At 39.5% G+C, this 27,874-nt stretch overlaps 1 protein-coding gene across 1 annotated transcript in view; it reads left to right on the forward strand.

The window, feature by feature from the left end:
• FLT1 (fms related receptor tyrosine kinase 1) overlaps nucleotides 1-27,874 on the forward strand; it is a 451,054-nt gene that overhangs the window by 223,169 nt on the left and 200,011 nt on the right. Inside the window, exon 15 of the mRNA XM_086935163.1 lies at nucleotides 17,980-18,111. Coding sequence (XP_086791289.1) covers nucleotides 17,980-18,111 — 132 coding nt within the window. The remainder of the gene's footprint in view (nucleotides 1-17,979; nucleotides 18,112-27,874) is intronic.

Genomic DNA, 27,874 nt, shown 5'->3' on the forward strand with positions numbered 1-27,874 from the left:
CACAAATGTAACAATGCAAAAACACTCCGCAGCCTTTGTGAAATGTTCTTACACCATCATGTTAATTGTGGAAATAGTTTTGCAACATCACACAACCCTCAGTGTATTCACATCCATGGCCTAGATGTCCTTCTTTTGTGGAAATACAAAGAATCTCAAGAATATCCATGGAAATACATTAATAATCACTGATTTCTAGTAGAAGAACTCCAATTCACAAATTACATTTTTGCAAAATGGTGCATTTACTCAATAGAATTCTTTTTTACTTCTATATGAAAAATTCTAAATTTACAATTAGAAAAGTCAACATGAAACTGCATAATTTGAAATTTAATGTAGCTTGTGTATTTGATAATAGATTTGAAATTAAAAAGTTGAAAATGTTTTCCTTTTCCAGTAATACATTTTGTTTTTAAAGGTGCACAACCGAACTGTAAAATACTCTAACCATTGTCTCCACATCAAACTCTAATGCTAATCCCTTCAGTTACTCCTTAAATGTATTTACCCTAATTCTAATCCACTTCTCTAACTCTTAAACAAACCTCGTCATTTAATCAAGTAATATCCCTAACACCCCAGCACTAACCCTAAACCCATGTCTTTATCGTTACCCTAAAGCTAACCCTAACCCTTCTGCAATGTTAACAATTTCCCAAATCTATACCTTAACCCTAAACCTCCCCAATCTTAGGTTTATAAATTAATTGGAACTCATATTGTCTCATTTGATATATTGCAGAGCTGACTAAGAAATTGACACTTCGAATGGGCTGCATCCCATTTGAGATACCCGAGTACTGATCTTCTTAATGATGTTGGAAGTATGGTGATGCTCTGTTGAATCATGTCATTCAGAAAAGATATGTAATGACACAAACCGCTCAATTTGAGCATGTGAAAAATCCAACATATTTTCAATCTTATCATTTCGACAAACTTTGTGCATGCTTCCAAAGAAGTTCGAAAATAGTGAAAACTCTTATTTGAAAACACAAGAAGTTCTGTTATCAATAAAATGAGTTTAACACTTATATTAGGGAGTGGTTTTAGCCCACCTGATACTAAGCATAGAGAGACGCACTCTTGCAAGCTGTTATACATTTCCGTTGAAAACCTCTGGAATAACCAATGAGGTACTTATAGAGAAATAAAGTGATTATTAGCTTCCTTTGACCTTACCCTAAAGTCAAGCAAGGTAGGAGAAAAGGCTTTTCAGTTGGAAAACAGTACAGTAATGATGGATGATGCCATTATTTTTGCCAATGAAAGATTGTCATTGTCTTTATTGACCACACCACCAAGCATCTCAGGTAATCCTCTGATTATGGGTCAAGTTAAGGCATTGAAGTGGCTACAGTGACTTTTCCTTAGAATGGGAAATGCCCTCTAGTTAATACAAAAGACCTATATCTTGTTTTATTTAGCAAAAGACACACAATAGATGAACGGAATGCAGAACAAAGCAAAACATTCACCGCCAGTCAAGAGATCTGGGTTAAATACATCGTTCTTTTGTTCACCATGCCACCCCAGTTTAGATCTGGCCATATGCAAATCAGTCTTGACCCTGTGCCTCATGGGAACAGTCCAGCCCAAACTGCCAAGCCAGGTCCTCTCTGGACCGGAAACAAGCATCCTAGGACCGGTTTCAGGGTTACACCCCTCTTCAGCCAGGTAGCTTGATTCCAGTGTCACAGTGAGCCCAGGACCCATGTCTTTATTTAGGGCATCAAATAAGCTATAGACACCCATCGATGTGAACTGTGGAATTACCTAACACTGAGGGAAAATACTTTAAATCCCACAACAATATAACAGGTGCATGGCAATCTTTGCAGTGTTGTCACTTTGAAAATATTATTAATTGTAATACATACAATTGGAATATCTCAGCTATGTATAACTGAATTTAGGAGCCAAACTGCCAAGCCAGGTCCTCTCTGGACCGGAAACAAGCATCCTAGGACCGGTTTCGGGGTTTCACCCCTCTTCAGCCAGGATAGCTTGATTTCAGTGGCACAGTGAGCCCAGGACCCACGTCTGGGCATTCCTGGTGCACTTAGGGCGAGAAAGCAAAAGACACACAATTGATGGACGGAATGCAGAACAAATCAAAACATTTACCGCCAGTCAGGAGATCTGGGTTAAATTCATCATTCTTTTGCTCACCATGCCATCTCCGTTTAGACCTGGTCATATGCAAATCAATCTTGACCCTGTGCCTCATGGGAACAGTCCAGCCCGAACTGCCAAGCCAGGTCCACTCTGGACTGGAAACAAGCATCCTAGGACCGGTTTCGAGGTTTCTCCCCTCCTCAGCCATTAGAGCTTGATTCCAGTGGCACAGTGAGCCCAGGACCCACGTCTGAGTATACCTGGCGCACTTAGGGCGAGAAAGCAAAAGACACACAATTGATGGACGGAATGAAGAACAAATCAAAACATTCACTGCCAGTCAAGAGATCTGGGTTAAATCCATCATTCTTTTGCTCACCATGCCACCCCAGTTTAGACCTGGCCATGTGCAAATCAGTCTTGACCATGTGCCTCATGGGAACAGTCCAGCTTGAACTGCCAAGCCAGGTCCTCCGTGGACCGGAAACAAGCATCCTAGGACCGGTTTCGGGGTTACGCCCCTCTTCAGCCAGGTAGCTTGATTCCAGTGTCACAGTGAGCCCAGGACCCATGTCTTTATTTAGGGCATCAAATAAGCTATAGACACCCATCGATGTGAACTGTGGAATTACCTAACACTGAGGGAAAATACCTTAAATCCCTCAACAATATAACAGGTGCATGGCAATCTTTGCAGTGTTGTCACTTTGAAAATATTATTAATTGTAATACATACAATTGGAATATCTCAGCTATGTATAACTGAATTTAGGAGCCAAGTCTCACTAGACGTGCCAGAGGCAAGGAAGACTAAGCTTTTGAAGTTCATTAAGGCCAGAGCAAGCTAGCTATATCTGAATCAGGAGCACTGGCTTTTTAGACAATACCCTTATGGGAGTTGTATTTTTACTTTTATATCTACAGGTTTATTAATTTTGTAAGGGAACTAGTTGTCTGCTAAAAGGTATGCATGGCTAAGTGTGTCATGCATGACTTGATGCCACTTGACAGCGGTCTTTCAGAGAGCCATCTTTGCCATGAACTCTCTCATTGTGATATTACAGACCTCAAACATACTCATTTTAAAGTCTGGGAATATGAAAGATTGTATCATGCATACTTGATATGCCCCATATTCACAGAACATCAAGCCAGTCATGAAATTGCACATTTACCAAATTCAACAGAATTTATTCCATCAACTTACAAACAACGGTGTGCTGATGATCTGGCTGTGCCTACGTTCATTCCTATGACATGTAGGTCATACACAGATCTTTGCACTGCAGACGGTGAATTAGAGGAGTTGCCCTAATGATGGTCGACCTCAAATCTGGGGACCCAGATTTGAGTCTCGGCAGTGATGCTGAACGTCCTGTGATTCTTGGCAAATCATTTAATCTCTCTGTGCCAAACAAAAATGAATGTGTCCTCATGTAAGGCAACTGGTGCTGTGTAAACGCACTGATACCTGATTCGGGTCAAGTTTGTGCTATATAAAACTCTGTTTAAAAAAAACGGATTCTAATTTTGTCCGATGATTTCAAGCCGGCATCGTTTACGTTGACGAGCCTACACTTTGGACTGGAGGTCTGCCTGGCTAACATTGCCACCGGTCTTAGATTAAAATCAGACGTCTCTGAATACTAACACTATCTTCATATTCCTGAGGTTGCAATTTAGACATATGGTTAAAGATATTTTTATGCAAAGTCATACATCGTGGGAGGGATGTAATACATTGCATGATGGTTGAGTGCCTCCTATATAAGTATATTTTAAGGAACCCAAAAATATAATTTTATCCATGTTCCACCAGTGTCCTGTGAAGGCAACTCATATTGAGAAGGAGAAGTTTGATTCCGCTCTCTCTGTTTTACTCATGCATTTATTTTTGCATTTGTTACACCTGTTACAAGTAGTAGGGAACAGTGTTTACTAAATTGAGAAATATTCCAATTTTCACCCCTCGGCATGTTTCTGTGAGCTCTCCCAGGAGCATCTCAATCAATTTAATTAAAGTATCCAGCTTGGGGTTGGGAAGACAGGACATGAGTTAGATCTTGGGGGATGGGTTACTCCGTCACAACGGTGACAGATATCCCGTCAGCCAAAATATAAATCTAATTATATCGTATAGGATTTATATTTCTGTGGACAGGATATCCGTCACCATTGCAGAATAGTAATCAATCCGCCAAGATCTAAATCAGGCCTATAGTTATTAAACAGAGCGAGACACAAGAGCAGGTTTCCAACCTTGTGGCTATGGAAGGCGCTCCCTTCCTGGAGTACATTTAAACACCGAAACTGAGGAGCCCGTTTCAAACTGACAATGTGTGGAAGAATATACTGACTGCAGCACCTTTGAACGAGAAAGCAACTTGCATTTGTTTGATTACTATTGGGATGTGCTTACACGTGCATGGGCGTAATGCTGCCTAAATCCTCACGCTATTGGAAGTTTTGGAAGACTGTGGTGTTAATACCTTTAGCACTGTTGAAAGAGTTTAGTACGCCTGACTACACACAGAAGAGAAATTTTATGCCCTGATGAAGACTTTTTTAGGGTGAAACGCATTGGCTGCGTTATTTTTAGAGAAAAAGAAAGAAAAAATGAAAAACAATAAAGCAAAGAAATTAAATACATCAATCAAGACCTGCAACCATTTATTTACTTGTTCCTTGAATTCACTACATTACTTGGTTGTGGTAGCCACTCTATTTGTATATAATTCAGGTGTCCAACCTAAAACATAATAAAATAGATATAAATTATAAGAGCTGCAGAATACCTAAGAAACATATACTGTGTAGACAGCACTGTAGTCTTAGCTCAGGCAAAGAATGTTTCCTCATGCCATTTCCCTGGTGGCATATAAACAAGGTGATAGGACAACTCCTAGGATTCCTTCCCCGGACCCTGATGCCTTCCTTAATTTGCTTCAGTGGTCCGTCAAGTTTATCGGAACCCACCTGGGAAATACCTGAGTCAATTAGATCGGGCTGGACAAATCCAAGATAAATCCTCTAGTCCTAAGTACTTTTCCCGGATTGAATTCTTCAAGGGAACGTCAGACTTGACTTGTGTGATATAGAATGTGAGACCTCAAATACCGATGCCTGCTAAAACGTTACACCATTTCCCTTAAGAAATATGGGACTAATGTATGATCTAGTGCTCACCGTCAATTTGAGTCCAATGTAGATTAGGAGGAAGACAGATGTATCTGCAAAAAAAGCAGTCCGTAGTTCAACAGTTTCCTTTCCTCTGTTCCAAATGCTGATAGATGTGATTAACTCTACTCCTCCATGGTTAGGGCAGTCACAGCATTGGAAGATGGTGCCAAGATGGGGCTCAGACCGTCCTCCTCCAAACTCTTTCCTTCGTTGCATAGCTCCATCACCAAGACAAGTTTGTCCCGAAGCCATCCTATAATCTTAACTATGATGAGTACCAGGCCCTCAAACAACTGTCGACTGACCGCAGTCTTACTGTGAAACCATGCGACAAGGGGGGTGGTATCACAGTCTTGGATAGTGATTATTATAAGGAACAGATCCTGCTCATGCTCAACAACCAAGAACACTATCTTAGAGTGGCTAACTACCCGTCTAAAAGAATAATGACTGAGATTTCAACTGTCACATACAGTGCCCTGCAACGTGGGTCTATCTGCAAACAAGAATTTGATTTCTTGAATAAATCGTTTTTCAAAATACCAGTCCTATATGGACTGCCCAAAATGCACAAAAGCCTTACTTGTCCACCTTTTAGGCCGATTGTTTCAACCATTGGGTCGCTAACCGAACCCCTTTCTAAATTTGTTGATTCTTGCCTCTCCCCCATTGTGAGTGGCCTCCCTGCATTTGTCCGTGACACTGGACACCTCATTACTAAAATTGAGGGATTAGAATTTAACATCAATTCCGACCTACTTGTCTCTATGGACATTGAGGCACTGTACTCAAATATTCCCCAGGAGGGTGCTCTTCAAGCTGTCAAGGAAATTCTTAGAGACTCTGAATGCCCCTGTGAGAAACTTTTTGTCCTTGAATGCTTGGGTATTGTGCTCAATGAAAACTACTTTGAATTTGACAAATCCATCTACAAACAAGTCCTTGGGATCAGTATGGGGGCGGCATGTGCTCCTAATGTGGCTAACTCCTACATGGGGATTTTTGAAAAGAAACACATCCATAATGAGATCGCTCCGTTTTTTGAAAATGTCACGAACTATAACCGGTTTATCGATGACATTTTCTTCATCTGGCGAGGCTCTCGAGACCAACTTGATGAATTTATCCTATGGATTAACCTCTGTGATTCCCATCTTAAATTCACTGCTAACATCAGCCCCTCGAAAATTGAATTTTTAGACATCTGGATTCAGGTCATTAATGGACATATAGAGGTTTCCCTTTACACTAAGCCCACAGCACGTAACACCCTCTTGATGTACGATAGCTTTCACCCCCGTACGCAGAGAAACAGTATACCCTTCAGCCAGTTCCTTCGACTTCGTCGGAATTGTACTGATCCGAGGGATTTTGAAGCTCATGCCACTGTTATGAAGAAGAAATTTCTCGATAGGGGATACCCTAATAGGCTTATTAGGGACTCGTACAAAAGAGCCAAATACTACAACCGGGAAGCTCTTCTAGAATCCAAAATCCAAAAAGCTGATGACAAGTTGGTGTTAGTCACCACCCATTCTAATTTCAATGAGAAACTTCGATTTGTTATCAATTCACAGTGGCATCTTCTTAACCTCGACAAAACTAGGGAAAAATTTGAGAAACCTATTTTTGCTTTTCGGCGCAATAGGAATCTCAGAAATGTCCTGGTTAGAGCTTCTTTGCCTGATGTGCCTACGGCTAACCAACGCAGCATCACTGGGGCGAATCCCATTTCTGGGAGTCATAAATGTGGCGGATGTCACGCTTGTGATAACATCATAACTGTCCCTGAGTTTTTTGGGAACAACAAAAAAAGAATTGTGTTGAAAGATATGACGAATTGCAGGACCAGCAATGTTGTATATTTTATAACATGTCCGTGCCCTAAGGGCTATGTAGGAGAAACAGGGAGGGAGTTCAGAACCAGGCTATCGGAGCATAAATCATGTATTAGAAACCTGCGCCCTGGAGCACCCCTTGTCGCACATTGGAAAGCCTTTAATCACACCTTGGAAGACCTTAAATGGCTCATTTTGGAAAAAATAAAACATCCCAAAGATGGCAACATTGATGCCATTAGGGCCAAAAGAGAAGTGTTCTGGATTTTTTATCTTGAGACGGCTGTCTCAGGACTTAATGAATCTATTCCTTGGGAGAATGCCATACTGTAACTTACCTGATGATTCTATATCCCTAAGAATTTATTCCTTTGGCTTTGTTTTGGCTGGATTTGCGTTAGAATCAAGTTGCTTGTAGCATAGTCCTTCTTCTGTTCTTATCCCTTTGGTGGTTTTTTATTTATTGTTTTATGTATTGGGTTCAAGTATCCATTTATATATTATTTTATTATTTCCCCCTTGTCTGTTATTGGTTATCGTTTTACCGGCCTCCTACCTGTGTATATTTCTCACTGGTAGTCGGGTCGAAAAGTCTGTTTTTTCTGTTTATTCATTATGGTTGTTTATCCGCCTAGTCCTTTGTTTGTGTTTGCTATTCGTTACACTATGCTTGGTCCATCGTTTATCTTTATGGCACACAGGTGCTCGTCATTTTCCGTCTAGGCGTGTGTATTTAATCCCGCCTTCCCCGCGTTTTTCCTTTACCGACGAAAACCTTCACGTTGCAGGGAGAAGGAGCTCCGCGTTTTACACCCTTGAGGACGCCACTTTCCACTCAGACCTACGGGTCTTTTCAGGTCAGTCTAATTGATCATGCGCTTCTCTCGCCGCCTTCTACTTTGCCTCATGTTACCTGTGTCCGCTCCTCCCTACTATTATGGAGTTTTGAAACCCATTTTCCATTGTCCCTCTAGGCTCCCAGTATTTTTCTGGAATCGATGTCCTGCACTTGCGGGATACCTTTTGTCTCCATCTTACCGCTGACTAAACACCTCTAAGTACATTCTATTAAGGTATGGTGTAGTTCTCTGCACGTTTGTCGATTTATTATGTCAGAGGCACGACACTTCTCTGTTTTGTGTAGTTTAATTATTAGTTTTTCCACTTATTACCTTTCAGGTCGTTCCTTTTTTCTTAAAAGGCATCTACGTTATCTCCTGTATTAACTACAGTTCTTGCCATTCTCTTTGAGGTATTTTACCATTCGTTTCTTTCCTGTTTTCCTTACTCTGCCATGCTTGCTATTCTTAGATACGTGTCACACCTGTATTTATTTTTCATGTCCCTATTAGATATTGTATGCTCTCTGCGGAATTGTTGTTTCTGCACTCTTGCTCCTTGTGAACGCCTGGATCCCATGTGGGGCTATTCCTGATTTGTAACCTCCTGACCTGTGGAACCTGGAGATTATTTACCGCATTTATAAGGTCTCTCATTTATCTATAGACCCCCTCTATATATCTCTACTGGTCTCGTTTACCCTTAGCTTTCTAGGTAGACTACTTCTCTTTGAATTGGTTTTAAATATGGATGCACTCCCCCCCCCCTTTTTTTGGAGAATTATTGGTTTTACTTGGCTATACACCTTTCTTTATCTATTCCTCACTTTGTCGCTGGGTTTTATTACTTGTGGGATATAAGGACAGTCTTCCTTTTAGTGAATTGTATGTCTTTGGTTGACTGAATTTTTTGTCTTGCTGACTCGTTTTCCCAGGCCACCCTTTTGTGATTTAACTTTATCTGGATTAGTCCTGAATTTAATATTTTTTTTCCCCCCACAGATTACCCTCCCTCAGCCTTGCTGTCACCTAGGACCGCCTCTCAAGACCTTGCCACAGACATTAATTCTGTGTCTGCCCATGCTTTTTACCAAGTGCGCCCTGATGAAGGAAGCCTTTTATGGCACTTGTCCGAAACGCGCGTCGGCGCTTTTCTTGTCCTTGTGTGTAGTGATATGGATGTGAATACTTGTGTGTGGAAGTGACTGTATAAAAGTGATGTTTGCATGTATGAGTGGATGTATTTGGTGCCCTTCTTTAAATTGATTTTGCGTGTCCTAGCTTTTAGACTGTCATTGTTTTTTGATGATTATGTTAATTTTTGTAATGTTTTCTTATGTCTAAATGAATCTATTTAAAAGAAATATTTTGATATTTATATGTGAAAAAAATGAAAATTAAAAACTTTTTTGAATAAAATCCTCTGTATTATTATGTATGGGTGAGTTGCTGATGTGGGTTGAATTTTTGAATTCTGTTTCTCTAGGGAACACCCTGTCATGTTTTTCCCTTTTGTTCTCGCCCTGGCGGGTTGTTCCCCTTTTGCAGTATTTCCTTAGATACAGGGTCCCTCTTCTGTTTATTTTTGATTCCCGGCACTTTTGCCGTGAGGGTTAGATAGGTCCCTCTCCTTGGCCTCGAGTTTAGCAAGACTGGTTTGTTTGTGGGACCATATTGTTTTGGTTCTGTCACCCTTGTATGACTGTGTTTTCAAAGTTCACGCTTCTCCCTTTTTTTCATTTTTTTCATCCTTTTTTACTTTAGAACCCCTGTTCTCCTTTATTGGGTTTGAATATTCTGCTTTAACATATATCTAACCTGTTTGGCCCTCTTCTGTGACCCCTTTTTTCCCCTTCTCTCTTGATTTTTGGCTATGGATGCCATTAAAACCTTTGGTTTCAGTGAGGAAGACTTCACTAGGTTACTTGGGCCTACTACATCATCTGAACAACCCTTGACGCGTAGCAATGGTGCAAATGATGAATGGCTTAAACTTCTTAACCTGAAAAAGAAATCAAAAAGGACAGAGTCCCACGCAGACTTTATGATTAAATATCTAAAAGCTGGAGTCATACCCAACGGGTTGCGTATTAGAAATATACCAGGCCTGTTCGTTGAATTGCGCCTTTTTCTAGAAAGATGGTCTTTAATAGCCAATCGTTGTTCTAGAGACCTCATGCTACTTATTATTGAGACAGCCAGAGAGGTAGTAGCTGAACTGCTTAAAGAAATTACAGCAATGGAAGAGTCACTTCTTAAAAATGATGTAGTTGGCGATGCCAAACGCAAACTTGAAGAAGTTAACCTAGAACTAGACTCATTTAATGAATATATAATCAAGAGAAAGGCTGAGAAGCTTAAGAAAGATATTCGATTCTTCTCAGAAGAAAGAGTTTACCCCTATTTACATGCCCAATACTACACCACTCGGGACTCGTACCAACAAAATGACCGACAATACTGGTCTAATAGGCAAGTGCGGACTTTCTCAAACACCTCTGAATCTGATGAAGGTGGATCCACCTCTAATGAAAACCCTCCGGACAGAAGGAACAACTATGAGGGCCCTCAAAGATCTCATCATTTTTTAGGGAACCGCCGAGGGACGAATCGTGTGCGATTCAGACCATCGGAAAGGGGACGCTATCAGAATACAGGTTTCCATCAGACGGAGAACCAGCCACGTTTTCTGGAGACAAGACAAAATCGATATTGGAGAAATTAGAGATTTCCACCAATCAGTCTCTTATCCCCATTTTTAACTTGTCAAAAAAAACCCTAAAAGAAAATACGGTAGCAGTTCTATCACGTGGATTATCCTTTGTACCGAGTGCCTCTTTCAATGCATTCGAACTTAATAAGGATATACAAGCCTTTTTTCGAAAAATCCGCCTCAAGAAGTTCTTTTTGGAAAACAATTTTGAAGGGGAGAATAACACCTCTGGTTTTCGACCTACTTCAGTATTTACGCCTACCATTGAGCAAGTTGGTCCTGAGGTTGGGATATTTGAGAAAAGTGTCAGCTCCAAAATTTCCAAACTTACCAAGTTTGTCCCGAAGCCATCCTATAATCTTAACTATGATGAGTACCAGGCCCTCAAACAACTGTCGACTGACCGCAGTCTTACTGTGAAACCATGCGACAAGGGGGGTGGTATCACAGTCTTGGATAGTGATTATTATAAGGAACAGATCCTGCTCATGCTCAACAACCAAGAACACTATCTTAGAGTGGCTAACTACCCGTCTAAAAGAATAATGACTGAGATTTCAACTGTCACATACAGTGCCCTGCAACGTGGGTCTATCTGCAAACAAGAATTTGATTTCTTGAATAAATCGTTTTTCAAAATACCAGTCCTATATGGACTGCCCAAAATGCACAAAAGCCTTACTTGTCCACCTTTTAGGCCGATTGTTTCAACCATTGGGTCGCTAACCGAACCCCTTTCTAAATTTGTTGATTCTTGCCTCTCCCCCATTGTGAGTGGCCTCCCTGCATTTGTCCGTGACACTGGACACCTCATTACTAAAATTGAGGGATTAGAATTTAACATCAATTCCGACCTACTTGTCTCTATGGACATTGAGGCACTGTACTCAAATATTCCCCAGGAGGGTGCTCTTCAAGCTGTCAAGGAAATTCTTAGAGACTCTGAATGCCCCTGTGAGAAACTTTTTGTCCTTGAATGCTTGGGTATTGTGCTCAATGAAAACTACTTTGAATTTGACAAATCCATCTACAAACAAGTCCTTGGGATCAGTATGGGGGCGGCATGTGCTCCTAATGTGGCTAACTCCTACATGGGGATTTTTGAAAAGAAACACAACCATAATGAGATCGCTCCGTTTTTTGAAAATGTCACGAACTATAACCGGTTTATCGATGACATTTTCTTCATCTGGCGAGGCTCTCGAGACCAACTTGATGAATTTATCCTATGGATTAACCTCTGTGATTCCCATCTTAAATTCACTGCTAACATCAGCCCCTCGAAAATTGAATTTTTAGACATCTGGATTCAGGTCATTAATGGACATATAGAGGTTTCCCTTTACACTAAGCCCACAGCACGTAACACCCTCTTGATGTACGATAGCTTTCACCCCCGTACGCAGAGAAACAGTATACCCTTCAGCCAGTTCCTTCGACTTCGTCGGAATTGTACTGATCCGAGGGATTTTGAAGCTCATGCCACTGTTATGAAGAAGAAATTTCTCGATAGGGGATACCCTAATAGGCTTATTAGGGACTCGTACAAAAGAGCCAAATACTACAACCGGGAAGCTCTTCTAGAATCCAAAATCCAAAAAGCTGATGACAAGTTGGTGTTAGTCACCACCCATTCTAATTTCAATGAGAAACTTCGATTTGTTATCAATTCACAGTGGCATCTTCTTAACCTCGACAAAACTAGGGAAAAATTTGAGAAACCTATTTTTGCTTTTCGGCGCAATAGGAATCTCAGAAATGTCCTGGTTAGAGCTTCTTTGCCTGATGTGCCTACGGCTAACCAACGCAGCATCACTGGGGCGAATCCCATTTCTGGGAGTCATAAATGTGGCGGATGTCACGCTTGTGATAACATCATAACTGTCCCTGAGTTTTTTGGGAACAACAAAAAAAGAATTGTGTTGAAAGATATGACGAATTGCAGGACCAGCAATGTTGTATATTTTATAACATGTCCGTGCCCTAAGGGCTATGTAGGAGAAACAGGGAGGGAGTTCAGAACCAGGCTATCGGAGCATAAATCATGTATTAGAAACCTGCGCCCTGGAGCACCCCTTGTCGCACATTGGAAAGCCTTTAATCACACCTTGGAAGACCTTAAATGGCTCATTTTGGAAAAAATAAAACATCCCAAAGATGGCAACATTGATGCCATTAGGGCCAAAAGAGAAGTGTTCTGGATTTTTTATCTTGAGACGGCTGTCTCAGGACTTAATGAATCTATTCCTTGGGAGAATGCCATACTGTAACTTACCTGATGATTCTATATCCCTAAGAATTTATTCCTTTGGCTTTGTTTTGGCTGGATTTGCGTTAGAATCAAGTTGCTTGTAGCATAGTCCTTCTTCTGTTCTTATCCCTTTGGTCGTTTTTTATTTATTGTTTTATGTATTGGGTTCAAGTATCCATTTATATATTATTTTATTATTTCCCCCTTGTCTGTTATTGGTTATCGTTTTACCGGCCTCCTACCTGTGTATATTTCTCACTGGTAGTCGGGTCGAAAAGTCTGTTTTTTCTGTTTATTCATTATGGTTGTTTATCCGCCTAGTCCTTTGTTTGTGTTTGCTATTCGTTACACTATGCTTGGTCCATCGTTTATCTTTATGGCACACAGGTGCTCGTCATTTTCCGTCTAGGCGTGTGTATTTAATCCCGCCTTCCCCGCGTTTTTCCTTTACCGACGAAAACCTTCACGTTGCAGGGAGAAGGAGCTCCGCGTTTTACACCCTTGAGGACGCCACTTTTCACTCAGACCTACGGGTCTTTTCAGGTCAGTCTAATTGATCATGCGCTTCTCTCGCCGCCTTCTACTTTGCCTCATGTTACCTGTGTCCGCTCCTCCCTACTATTATGGAGTTTTGAAACCCATTTTCCATTGTCCCTCTAGGCTCCCAGTATTTTTCTGGAATCGATGTCCTGCACTTGCGGGATACCTTTTGTCTCCATCTTACCGCTGACTAAACACCTCTAAGTACATTCTATTAAGGTATGGTGTAGTTCTCTGCACGTTTGTCGATTTATTATGTCAGAGGCACGACACTTCTCTGTTTTGTGTAGTTTAATTATTAGTTTTTCCACTTATTACCTTTCAGGTCGTTCCTTTTTTCTTAAAAGGCATCTACGTTATCTCCTGTATTAACTACAGTTCTTGCCATTCTCTTTGAGGTATTTTACCATTCGTTTCTTTCCTGTTTTCCTTACTCTGCCATGCTTGCTATTCTTAGATACGTGTCACACCTGTATTTATTTTTCATGTCCCTATTAGATATTGTATGCTCTCTGCGGAATTGTTGTTTCTGCACTCTTGCTCCTTGTGAACGCCTGGATCCCATGTGGGGCTATTCCTAATTTGTAACCTCCTGACCTGTGGAACCTGGAGATTATTTACCGCATTTATAAGGTCTCTCATTTATCTATAGACCCCCTCTATATATCTCTACTGGTCTCGTTTACCCTTAGCTTTCTAGGTAGACTACTTCTCTTTGAATTGGTTTTAAATATGGATGCACTTCCCCCCCCCCTTTTTTTGGAGAATTATTGGTTTTACTTGGCTATACACCTTTCTTTATCTATTCCTCACTTTGTCGCTGGGTTTTATTACTTGTGGGATATAAGGACAGTCTTCCTTTTAGTGAATTGTATGTCTTTGGTTGACTGAATTTTTTGTCTTGCTGACTCGTTTTCCCAGGCCACCCTTTTGTGATTTAACTTTATCTGGATTAGTCCTGTATTTAATATTTTTTTTCCCCCCACAGATTACCCTCCCTCAGCCTTGCTGTCACCTAGGACCGCCTCTCAAGACCTTGCCACAGACATTAATTCTGTGTCTGCCCATGCTTTTTACCAAGTGCGCCCTGATGAAGGAAGCCTTTTATGGCACTTGTCCGAAACGCGCGTCGGCGCTTTTCTTGTCCTTGTGTGTAGTGATATGGATGTGAATACTTGTGTGTGGAAGTGACTGTATAAAAGTGATGTTTGCATGTATGAGTGGATGTATTTGGTGCCCTTCTTTAAATTGATTTTGCGTGTCCTAGCTTTTAGACTGTCATTGTTTTTTGATGATTATGTTAATTTTTGTAATGTTTTCTTATGTCTAAATGAATCTATTTAAAAGAAATATTTTGATATTTATATGTGAAAAAAATGAAAATTAAAAACTTTTTTGAATAAAATCCTCTGTATTATTATGTATGGGTGAGTTGCTGATGTGGGTTGAATTTTTGAATTCTGTTTCTCTAGGGAACACCCTTTCATGTTTTTCCCTTTTTTTTTTTTTAGCTCTCCCAGGAGCATCTCAATCAATTTAATTAAAGTATCCAGCTTGGGGTTGGGAAGACAGGACATGAGTTAGATCTTGGGGGATGGGTTACTCCGTCACAACGGTGACAGATATCCCGTCAGCCAAAATATAAATCTAATTATATCGTATAGGATTTATATTTCTGTGGACAGGATATCCGTCACCATTGCAGAATAGTAATCAATCCGCCAAGATCTAAATCAGGCCTATAGTTATTAAACAGAGCGAGACACAAGAGCAGGTTTCCAACCTTGTGGCTATGGAAGGCGCTCCCTTCCTGGAGTACATTTAAACACCGAAACTGAGGAGCCCGTTTCAAACTGACAATGTGTGGAAGAATATACTGACTGCAGCACCTTTGAACGAGAAAGCAACTTGCATTTGTTTGATTACTATTGGGATGTGCTTACACGTGCATGGGCGTAATGCTGCCTAAATCCTCACGCTATTGGAAGTTTTGGAAGACTGTGGTGTTAATACCTTTAGCACTGTTGAAAGAGTTTAGTACGCCTGACTACACACAGAAGAGAAATTTTATGCCCTGATGAAGACTTTTTTAGGGTGAAACGCATTGGCTGCGTTATTTTTAGAGAAAAAGAAAGAAAAAATGAAAAACAATAAAGCAAAGAAATTAAATACATCAATCAAGACCTGCGACCATTTATTTACTTGTTCCTTGAATTCACTACATTACTTGGTTGTGGTAGCCACTCTATTTGTATATAATTCAGGTGTCCAACCTAAAACATAATAAAATAGATATAAATTATAAGAGCTGCAGAATACCTAAGAAACATATACTGTGTAGACAGCACTGTAGTCTTAGCTCAGGCAAAGAATGTTTCCTCATGCCATTTCCCTGGTGGCATATAAACAAGGTGATAGGACAACTCCTAGGATTCCTTCCCCGGACCCTGATGCCTTCCTTAATTTGCTTCAGTGGTCCGTCAAGTTTATCGGAACCCACCTGGGAAATACCTGAGTCAATTAGATCGGGCTGGACAAATCCAAGATAAATCCTCTAGTCCTAAGTACTTTTCCCGGATTGAATTCTTCAAGGGAACGTCAGACTTGACTTGTGTGATATAGAATGTGAGACCTCAAATACCGATGCCTGCTAAAACGTTACACCATTTCCCTTAAGAAATATGGGACTAATGTATGATCTAGTGCTCACCGTCAATTTGAGTCCAATGTAGATTAGGAGGAAGACAGATGTATCTGCAAAAAAAGCAGTCCGTAGTTCAACAGTTTCCTTTCCTCTGTTCCAAATGCTGATAGATGTAATTAACTCTACTCCTCCATGGTTAGGGCAGTCACAGCATTGGAAGATGGTGCCAAGATGGGGCTCAGACCGTCCTCCTCCAAACTCTTTCCTTCGTTGCATAGCTCCATCACCAAGACATACCCTTAGCAAGTCACTATGTGGAGCAAGAAAGTCGTTGATTACGTCTGAAACATATCCCCTCAGGTTAGTCCCTCTCAGCCTGCATAATCATGGCTGCATTGAGTGCACTATGCCCCCATTAGCTAGTCACAGGAGTGCAAACAAGGGGGTAAGCTAGAAGTCGAAGAGCCGGTAGTGATTTCAGGTCTTCATAGCTTGCAATCTTCGCTGGGGAGATAGCCTGGTTTCTTTACATTATTGTGGAGAAGGTCATTCTGACTCTTTCTTGGCGTCATTTTCTTAGCACATCTCTGTGTTAGCCACGTTTTCATCCGTAGAGCTCATGGCATTGTATTGCATACACTGCTGCATTGGAATTTTTGCATTCATATATTTCTTGAAGGCTTGTAGACCTTTGGGGCCAGATGTATGAAACCATTTTGCATTCGCAAATGGTGCAAACCGCAAAATTCGGCCGTTTGCGAATGCAAAATGGCCTTTCCTCATCTATGAAAGGCTTTTGGATTCGCAATTTAGGTAACCACAATATTTTGCGATTACCTTAATTTGCAAATGCAAATAGGGAACCGCAATTTGCGGATCTGTAATACACATGTAAGAAGCCTTTCCTAAATGTGAACTGTGCATTTAGGAAACTCTAATTACCGTCAACTTCAAGTTGATGGTAACCATGTACAACCTTCGAAAAATACACAAAAATGCATTTTTCAAAGTGCCATGTAGCACACACATGCCCCTAGAGCATGTGTGTGCTTTACATGTGTGCATTTTTTTGGGGTGCTTCAGGGGGTACCTTAGGGCCCCGGGCACTCTTGGCTTTGCATTCGCTAATGTGCGATTACCAATTAGGTAATTGCAAATTAGGTAATGCAAAACCATTCGCACCTATGGGCCTGTAGGACCATAAGAATGAATGGAGTCATATTACCTAATAGCGATTCGCTTTTTAACGAATCACTATTAGGTAATATTAAGGAGTCTCAAAAAGGTTACCGATTCCTACATGCATAGCATTTTGCGATTCCCAAATAGCGATTTGCTAAAAATCACTATTTGGGAATCACAAAATGCTTTTTTGATGCATCTGGCCCTTGGTGATAATGGACCTGAATTCTTTGCTACCTTCCTTCTTAGCTACTGTCCTTGGCTGGTAACACCCATTTAACATTACCAGCAGGCTCTTATAATGGAATCTGGGCCCTGCTGCAAAGGTGCTCCCGATTGTGGTTATTGGTTCTTTATAGAAACTTGACCAATGCAATCCCTCCAGCCACACCTTATATTTCACTTTGTTTCTGAGACCATATTGTTGTGCAAGCAGAGACTTAAATTTGGTTGTACCATAGAATGTTTAGCCGTGACGATTACATATTACTTGCAAGTGTAACATTTTCCTGATTTATAAAATATTGCTCATTCCTGAAGATCTGCACGACATAGATACAATGTCGTGCTGAATATATTCACCCTCTAGAATTATGTTTCTCTAACAAAATCTATAGTGGGTGCAATGCAGACTACATAGCACTGATCACAACTTTTCCTATACTTCTCAGGAATTGTTTTAGGACCAGACAGCAACAGACTTGTCATCGAACGGGTTAAAGAGGATGATGAAGGTTACTACCAGTGTGTAGCATCCAATCAGAGAGGAGCAGTGGAGAGCTCCGCCTACATCACAGTACAAGGTAACCATAGCACGAGACGTTGCAAGTGAAAGCTTTGCTTCAAGTTCTGCTGCTGAGTTTGATTTACTTCTTTTTCCCTTTCTCATGCGCTCCTCTCTCTAAGCTGGTTACCACAGTGGAGTTCTTGCTCTGTCTGCACAGGGAGGTAAGTGACTCCAAGTCTACCCAGCATTAATTCCTAATACAGCTCTAGGAAAATAGTTTTCAAGAGGGAAATAAGTACTTGAAACAAAAACTTTATTTTTTAGAAACACATGGCCCTGTTCACAAAGGCTCATTCAATGAGAACGTGTGAATAGCCTCTAGAAATTCAGGAGTAAGTGAAAAGCCGCACTGACTCACAGAAAAAGTTGCTTGTAACATTGCAACCACACTGCTTCACCTCTACCTCATCTTCACTATATCAGGGAGTATTACATTATTTCAGGGGAAATTACCCTTCATCCACACACCCTTATTCTTTTTATATTTTTGTACACATTTTCTCTTAGTGCATCATTTAATTAAATAGCTCTTGCCCATAACTAACTTAACTAACTGACTTGAGTCGATGTAATGCCTCACAATCTAGAGAAAAAAACTGTAGAAGTAAGGTGTGTAGTGGAAGTGGCAGAGTGGAAGTATTCCCAAAAAGTGACTTCAGGTCACACATGAACTGGTCATCCAGCCTGATTGCCAAATGCAGTTCTGTGAAAATATTTTTCAAAAGGGAGAATATTTGAAAGGAAGCCATGGAAGAATCGAGCCTCAGCTTTAGTGCCTCATTTATTGCAATTTGTACAAAGTAACATATTTCAAGCTTGAAGGAGAGCTTAGTCCTTTGAGTAGCCTAACCATTGCATCCAAAGTATCAGACCCATTGCTTCCAAGGTATCAGACCCATTGCTCCCAAGGTATCAGACCCATTGCTTCCAAGGTGTCAGACCCATTGCTTCCAAGGTATCAGACCCATTGCTCCCAAGGTATCAGACCCATTGCTCCCAAGGTATCAGACCATTGCTCCCAAGGTATCAGACCCACTGCTCCCAAGGTATCAGACCCATTGCTTCCAAGGTGTCAGACCCATTGCTTCCAAGGTATCAGACCCATTGCTCCCAAGGTATCAGACCCATTGCTCCCAAGGTATCAGACCATTGCTCCCAAGGTATCAGACCCATTGCTCCCAAGGTATCAGACCATTGCTCCCAAGGTATCAGACCCATTGCTCCCAAGGTATCAGGCCCATTGCTCCCAAGGTATCGGACCCATTGCTTCCAAGGTATCAGACCCATTGCTTCCAAGGATCAGACCCATTGCTTCCAAGGATCAGACCCATTGCTCCCAAGGTATCAGACCCATTGCTTCCAAGGATCAGACCCATTGCTTCCAAGGATCAGACCCATTGCTTCCAAGGATCAGACCCATTGCTTCCAAGGATCAGACCCATTGCTTCCAAGGATCAGACCCATTGCTCCCAAGGTATCAGACCCATTGCTCCCAAGGTATAAGACCCATTGCTTCCAGAGTATCAGACCCATTGCTCCCAAGGTATCAGACCCATTGCTCCCAAGGTATCAGACCCATTGCTCCCAAGGTGTCAGACCCATTGCTTCCAAGGTGTCGCTATACAAAAGCCACACTGCAGACCATGACTATTTAAAATGTGAAGTTGTAGGTATGCGGTCCTTATTATCAGGCACCAGTTCCCAAAACGTCTTAAAAACACCAAACTAAGGGGCCTGACTCACATTGATTTTCTGTTAATAATTCTTGTAGTACTCCTAGCCTACCTTTGTATTCCAGGAGGAAGCCACCCTTAGCCAGGAGTACTCCTGTCTTACTCCTGGAATTCAGGAGTAGACAGGGAGCACTACAAAACTCACCATTACTCATACCAAGGTGGATGTGTATTTTGGTTTCCATGGTAAATTATACATTCAACTGTTTCTCATCTGGTGCAGCCTAGTTTGTCATCAGCTATCTCTTTTCTGAGCTGTGGCTTAACAAGATAAAGAAATAAAATACACGAGAATCAAAGAAACTGGGATTCAAGATGTCTCCCTGTGGGAAGAATCCAAAAAACGGGGTTGATCAGCAAGGATTATGAATTAAAGAGCATCCACTCCGAACTGCCGAGCCATGTCCTCCATACACAGAAGCAAAGCAGGCCTAGAACTTGTCTTGCCTATTTCCTCTCATCAGTGAAGCACGTTAGTCTAACTGTCTGCTGTTGTTACCCACCACCACTCTTGACCACCAACGGATACCTAACCTGTTGAATATTTAAGCAATGCGTCTAAAAATATATGGCTAACTGTCTGATTCTGTGGTGGGCAGTAGTGTAAAATCCACTATTTTCCAGTAGACGCAGTATATCCACTAATTTCCACTTCCTATTTCACTACATCAGGGATAATTAGACTGTTGGTAGTTCCACAGGCAGAAATCCAGCAGTCGCAGCAGATTTACCACATTTGAAAATAGGCAGGTTTGCTGCAACCCGGTAGATCAGGCACAAAGTCCTTATTCTTGTACCTCGACGTCTGCAAGACACCAGAATAAAATCACTGGTCCCCCCAAGGATGAAGACTCAGTGGTAGGTACTGATGATGTGCACACATGGGCACCTGAGATCGGCTGTGTTCCAAAAAATGAGAAAGTCCTAAACCAGAGGTGACCTTGAGCACACAACGTTTGGAACAAGACGGTATCCTTACCACTTCCTGTCAATGTTCAAGCTGGTGGCATCAGGACCTCAAGGCTCTGTAGATACCCTAATGCCAAGGATTGCACACATTTATCACCCTCACAAACAAAAGTGACTTCTAACTAAGCCATTGGCAGTCACTTCTCCCTGGATGCTGCTGCTCCTTTGTGAATTCAGCAACCAACTAGGACACAGGGTTCATACAACACCGTTGGTACATTTAGATGCTCCAGTCAACCTGTTCTGTTGGCAGTGTGGTCTTATCCGGAAATCTTTCTAGCCATCACAAAGTATGATTAATAGAGCTTGTGATGGCAAAGTGATCAAGGTCCCAAGAGGGTTCGACCAGTGCTCACCGAAGCTTTCAGTTTTATACAAAAATAGGGCTTCAGGAGTAGGGCAGGTTTTCAGCCATAACACGATCTTCCACAGGGTTCTTACCAAAACGGAGCAATCTGTTGTGGCACTAATTATAATTCATAGAAGGTTTTCCTGCAGGGTTTCTAGTCCACAGTAAAGAAATTGAGCACTTGGTGTGTCCCCACATCACAATACCCAACACAGAGGTGAAAGTTACTGCTGATCTATTCAGACTGGGGGTGTCACATTGGATGGCAGCTGGCTCTGCACCTAAAATACCAAAGAAGTGCCTATCCTACTCAACTGGCCACTGCATTACCTCTACTCGCACTATATCCTGACCATAAATGTATGGCAGTTTTTGCCAAAAGCCTTCAAGGCCAGCTGCAACCGACAACAGCTTAAGGGACGTGATTTGTGTAGTTGCTTGTTGAACAGCAAGTGGAAGTTGATCCCAGAGCCTCCGTCCCTCGTGCTGGGGCTTACTAATAATGTAAGTGCTACCCAAAAGTAGCTCTATAACGATGTCATTGAATAAAAGGAAAATTCCCTGAATTTCCATAGTGGTTTTGCCATTTCTAAATACCATTCAAGCTGCTAAAATTAAGAATGCTACACGAATTGGAGACGCGCGAGCCAAGATGGCCTCCGCTTGAGAGACCCAGCGTGTTTTAAGCCCATCTTTTGGCAAAAACAACAAATTCAGTCAGGAAAGTTCGCTAAAGGAGGTCGCTACATTTATAAAGGCCTTACCTACGTTGTGGAGAAATTTCCTTGGATTTCAGATAGCGGTAGTCGGTTTTTTCACCACCTGGTTCCTGTTCCCAGCACAACATTCAGGTACAGCCAGGCTTTCTGTCAAGTGGGTGAAGTGAACTTTCAAGAAAGGGCCTGGCTTGGGCCTAGCCACTCCCCCAGCCCATTTTAGCTGCAGTACCAGTCATTTCTTGGTTATTCCACACCTTTTACTTTTTCATACATTCTTTTGCTCCTGCAGTTATAATTCTGACTCTTTTGAAATAAAAAATGGAAAACAAAATCTCCATTAATAATAAAAGGAGACAGCAGGTTTCTCCTCCTCCTGCTAAATCAAAAGTAGTAGAGTCTTCTGAACCCTCACTATCTTTAATATTGGAGGAAATTCAGGCACCTTGTGTTAATACAGACACAATTACATCTGAAGTAAAAAATGTACGCAAAGAAATGGCCGGTTTGTCAATGAAAATATTGGATAATTCCATCAAAATACAGGATAATAAGGTCATAATTGAGGAATTTACTCCACTTGTGGCAAAATGTCACCTATGTGCTCAGCACTATTGGGCATGGAAAATCGTAACAGACAAAGCAACTTACGCATATTTAATTTGCCAGAAGATGTTGAGGGAAATCACTGTAGATTATATTCGGAGAACCTAATTCCTGGCCTTTTACAAATTAAATTTCCAGAAAAGTTTGAAATTGATAAGGCTCATAGGATTCCCTCACATAGGAACCCTCAACCACAAAACCGCGACAAATGATTTTTAAAGTTCTTCGACACCACCATTTGGTTTTAATCAGAAAAGCTGCAAGAGAAATACCTTCATTGATGGCAAATGGGAAAAAAATATTTATTCATCAAGACTTCGCCAAAGAAACTGTCTCAATTCCCAAGGAATTCACTGCTCTTCGTCCTCAATTACGAAGTCTGGGCTACAGATATGGTCTCTTTGATCCATCAACAATGCGCATTTGGAAGGATAATTTCTCAAAATCTTTTCAACGTCCTGGAGAATTGAGACATTTTTTGATCACCAGTCACAGCACTCAATGGATACCAATGACTCTGTTACTTGATGTATGCCAGTTATGTCTTTTCTGACATAATACTGAAATTTCTTTAAAATGGGCTCCAGCAGTTCTGCTCATGCTTGTAAAGCATGTGTGCATTTCACATTTATGTCTTCTGTTTGTCGTTTTTTCCATGTTTTTTCATGTTTCCTTTCCTCCTACTTTCTCTGGAGCTACCTTTTTCTTATTCTCTTGATCTTCTTTTATCTTCCTCTTCTTGATCTCTTTTCTCCTTCCTCATGAAATGTTAAAGGATTGTGCCATCCAGGTAAACTTACAAACATTCTAGATTATTTAAGTAGTTGTAAAGCTGATATTTGTTTTATACAAAACTATTACACTGTCAAATTTTGAGTAAAACTTCTGATACAGATGTTTGATATCCCGTTAAAATTAAAGTTCATTACTCATTTCTATTTTTATTAAATGTTTATGGTCCTACGGCAGATGACCCTGTTTTTTGGACTAATCTTACAACAGAGGTTCTAAAGGTTGGTAATGTCCCTTTAATTGTTGGAGGTGATTTTAACGTTATCTTTGACCCTTTATTAGATAGATTTTTTCTTACTAAATTTCACACTTCTAAAGTTTATTTTGCTTTCAAATCATTTATTCAAATCCTCATAATTCCCATTCTAGAATTGATTGTTTATTGGTTTCAAGGCAACTCATTAATTCAATAACTACTCCTAAAATTGGCAACATTGATATCTCAGATCCTGCAATGATTTCTTTAGTTTTAAATTTAGAATCAACTTTTACTACAAAATCTAGATGGCGAATGAACACTGGTATAGTTTTAAATGAGTATAACAAACCAAAACTTTTAACTTTTAACCCTGAAGGTTCTACGTCTATGACTAATAGATGGGATGCTTTTAAAGCTTATATTCGGGGTTCAACAATCTCTATTACGACCCACGAAAATAAAACCTTTAATGCAAATGCTAAAAACAAATTGCAAAATTCGAACCACTTTTTATTACATCTAACAATCCTCAATATAAATTTAAATTACAAAAATTGCACAACACAATTAATTCAATCCTTAGTAAAAGAGAAGGCATTCAAATTTCTAATGCTAAAGCCAGATTTAGCTTTAATGCCATCAGATCTGGAAGACTTGTAGCTAATTATTTACGCATAAAAAAGGATAAAACACAAATCGCTTCAATTCATGGTTCACATGGTAAAATTGCTCTATCTCACAACAAAATTGTTAATGAATTTTTGATTTTCTATTCTACATTATATAATAAACCCAATTTTCAAGATGTTTCCTTAAATGATTCCTTTTTAAATTCCTGTGAGTTACCCAAGATATCACAAACAGATAAAATTGGACTTGATGCACCTATCACTAAAGATGAAATTTTATCAGCCAAAAAATCTCTTAAAAAGAATAAACCTTCTGGTCCTGATGGGATACCAGTGAAATTCTTCAAAGAATTTCAATCACACCTTTTACCTTTTTTACTTCAACTTTTTATGTTTTTTGGTTCCTCTGGAACTACCTCTGGTTCTTTTACAGAAGCTTTAATTATTGTACTTCAGAAACCAGATAAAGATCCCACTCTTGTGTCTAATTATCGTCCTATAGCTTTAATTAATCAAGATTGTAAATTATATGCTTAAATACTTGCTACTAGATTAGGCCCTATATTAGATTCTATTATACACCCTGACCAATCTGGTTTTATGAAGAATAATATTCCGCAAATAATAGACGAACTAGGCTACATATATGATTGAACAAAATTCTACTCTAACGTTACCATCAGGTATTTTAGCCTTAGATGCTGAAAAAGCTTTTGATAAAATCCATTGGCAATTTTTATTTCATACGTTATCATCATTTAAGTTTGGAGATTCTTTTATACGCATGATTTTAGCTCTATATTTTGCCTCTACTGCTCGTTTATTTATTAATGGTCAAGTCTCAAATCAATTTTCACTTATTAGAGGTACAAGACAAGGATGTCCTCTTTCTCCACTTTTATTTTTAATTGGCATTGAACCTTTCCTTACCTCTATAAGAAAATGTGATAATATTAAAAAAATAATTATTTAGAGGGTTATTGTTAAAACTCTTGCATATGCGGATGATGTGCTTTTATTTATTAGTGACCCTTTATCCTCATTCCTCTCTCTAATGGATATTATAACAAGTACTCTGCAGTTTCTGGATATACTTTAAATGCTAACAAAACTGATGGTTTCCCTTAAATATTTATTCCACTCCAGATATGCTTCCCATGAATGAAATAATTTGGCAAAAGAATAAGTTAAAATATCTTGGTATTTTATTTTCTTCATCCATAAAATTGACAATAACTTTAAATTGTGACTTTATCTTAAATTATATTAAAAACAAAATGTCTAAATGGTCATCATTACATCTTTCGTGGTGGGGTAGAATGGATTCTATCAAAATGACTATAGCTCCTAAAATCTTTTATACCCTTGCCATGATTCCTCCGCAATTTCTATTAAAGTTTCTAAGGATGTTGATAAATTTCTAAGTTTTTATGGAACAACAAATCTCCTCGTATTAGTTATAAAAAAATTAAAAGTCCCTAAACATAATTCTGGATTCGGTATCCCTGACTTTTTTCTTTACCATAAAGCCTTTATTTTAAAACAAAGTTCATTATGGTTTATTTACTCCTTTTTAAATAATCCCCCTGTGTTGCTATATATTGAGAAATCAATAGAAAATCCATTTCCATTACCCACTTTGGTGACCATGTCTAACAATGCTACATTTTTTCACAAATCAGTTATAATTAAATCCACTAAAATGTTATTTAATGATCTTGACTTAATTTTTCTTTTTCCCATGAATAATACTGAAGACCTATCACTTTGGTATAGTAATGTTATTAAGTTGAACAGAAATATTAGTTTCTGCTTTTCATGGATTAAGGCTGGTATTTTTTATCTCAAAGATGTTTACTCCAATAATACTTGTATTTCTTTTAAAATGTTACAATCAAGATTTGGTTTAGCTAAATTCGACCTTATTAAATATCAATATTTGTGTAATTCAATCTTAGATTCTTTCCCCAATGCTATTCCTTCTAATGGTATAGCTGATTTATTAATTTAAATTCAAACTGTTTCCAAATCATCTCATAGTGTTTCTATTTTATACAAAAATTTATCGAATACTTTAGGTAACAATATAGATATGATTTCAACTTTTTGGAATAATGAACTTTCACTTTCTTTGTCTAATGACACATGGAAAGATATTTGGTTTAGTAGTATATCTGGTTGGTTGCCTGTTTCACTCCACCAAACCAATTTTTATATTCTATTTAATCGTTTATGGACTCCATTACGTTTATTTTAAGCTAAACCTCTTACCTCTGCAGTCTGTTGGCATTGTAAACTACAACCAGGTACATTACAACATTTGCTTTTTGATTGTCCTTTAGTTTTTAAATTTTGGTCTGATGTTTGGGATATTATAAAAAAGATTTTACGAATTCGTATAGATGTTTCCTACCAAATAATAATATGTAAATCTGCTATTTTATCACAAAACTTAATGATTTAGAAGGCAAACTATTTAATTTCCTAATTTCAGCAGCATTGAAATCCATCACTATTTGTTGGAAAGATGTTTCTATATTATCTGTTAATGCTTGGTGGTTTTGGGTTATTTTCTCAAGAAGAGGAGCTCGGTCATCCATGAATGGGATTATACATAATTCTGTCTCTTATCACTCTTATTGGTTACCTGTTGATGTTTATTTATCCTCTTAATGTTGTATTTATATCTTAACTTTTGATTTTATGATTATTAGACTATTCTTGTTATAAGATATAGTAGCTCTATTTAAATCTTTTGCATTAATAGTTATACTTATTATCTTCTGTAATTTTTTAATGGCTTTGGTAAATTTATGAATTGTTGATTAGGTATTTTCGCTAAATAATACTATTTTATGTACTGTCTTTGTTCATTGTTTATAAACAAAACTCAATAAAACATTTTGAACTAAAAAAAGAATGCTACACAAATTAATTTCAGAAATTCAGAGTTTGTTGACTAAAATTACAAGCCCATAAACTCAGAACAGGCAGCAGCCACACGATGATTGACTGTATTTCAGGTGTCAATAGCACTGCAATGCCCTGGCCTGCCATTGGCTGGTTGGACTGAAAAACATAGGAACCTGAAGATCGCTATTTTAGCCCCAGTTCTCTAACAGAGCACTAGCGCATCCCCTTGGCATGGACATCATTTAGGGGTCAACAGGGGTCACTACTGTGACCCCATGACTTGCACCTTGCGACCCCTGGCTTCAGAGGAATTAGGGGTCATCAGAGTCTGATGGACGAGAATATGCAACAGAAGAACCAGCAGGGAAACACCAGGTAGGGAATTACAAAAAATAAACGTTATCATTTTACCTGTATTTAAGATTAGAAATCAGCAATATTTGGGCCAACTAACTTGCAATCTCGATATTTTGAGTGTATACCAACTATGCTATACAGCCACTGATGATAGAGGCAGTACAGAAGGTGATGTACATGATTACATGATCTGGATCCTGGAGACCACTACTTGGAAGCAGGAGCAGCCGAAATGCACACTCAAACTATAAGGCAGTGTTATCAAAGAGCTCACTGTCGTGCTAGTAATTGTAATGTCCAATACCAAATATTGGATGCTGAAACCAAGACCATAGCTACTAATTCTGTGCATGAATATATACAGAGTTAGGGAAATGGCAGCTATTACATTAAAAGATGTATTTTTTTTAAGAGTTTTTTATAGCGCAAACTAGACCCGAGACATCGGGTATCAGAGCGTTTTACATGAGCACCAGTTTCATTACAGAAGAATTTTCTGCAACCGTTCCTCACAAC

This window comes from Lissotriton vulgaris, chromosome 8 (assembly GCF_964263255.1).
Source record: "Lissotriton vulgaris chromosome 8, aLisVul1.2, whole genome shotgun sequence".
Lineage (NCBI taxonomy): Eukaryota > Metazoa > Chordata > Amphibia > Caudata > Salamandridae > Lissotriton > Lissotriton vulgaris.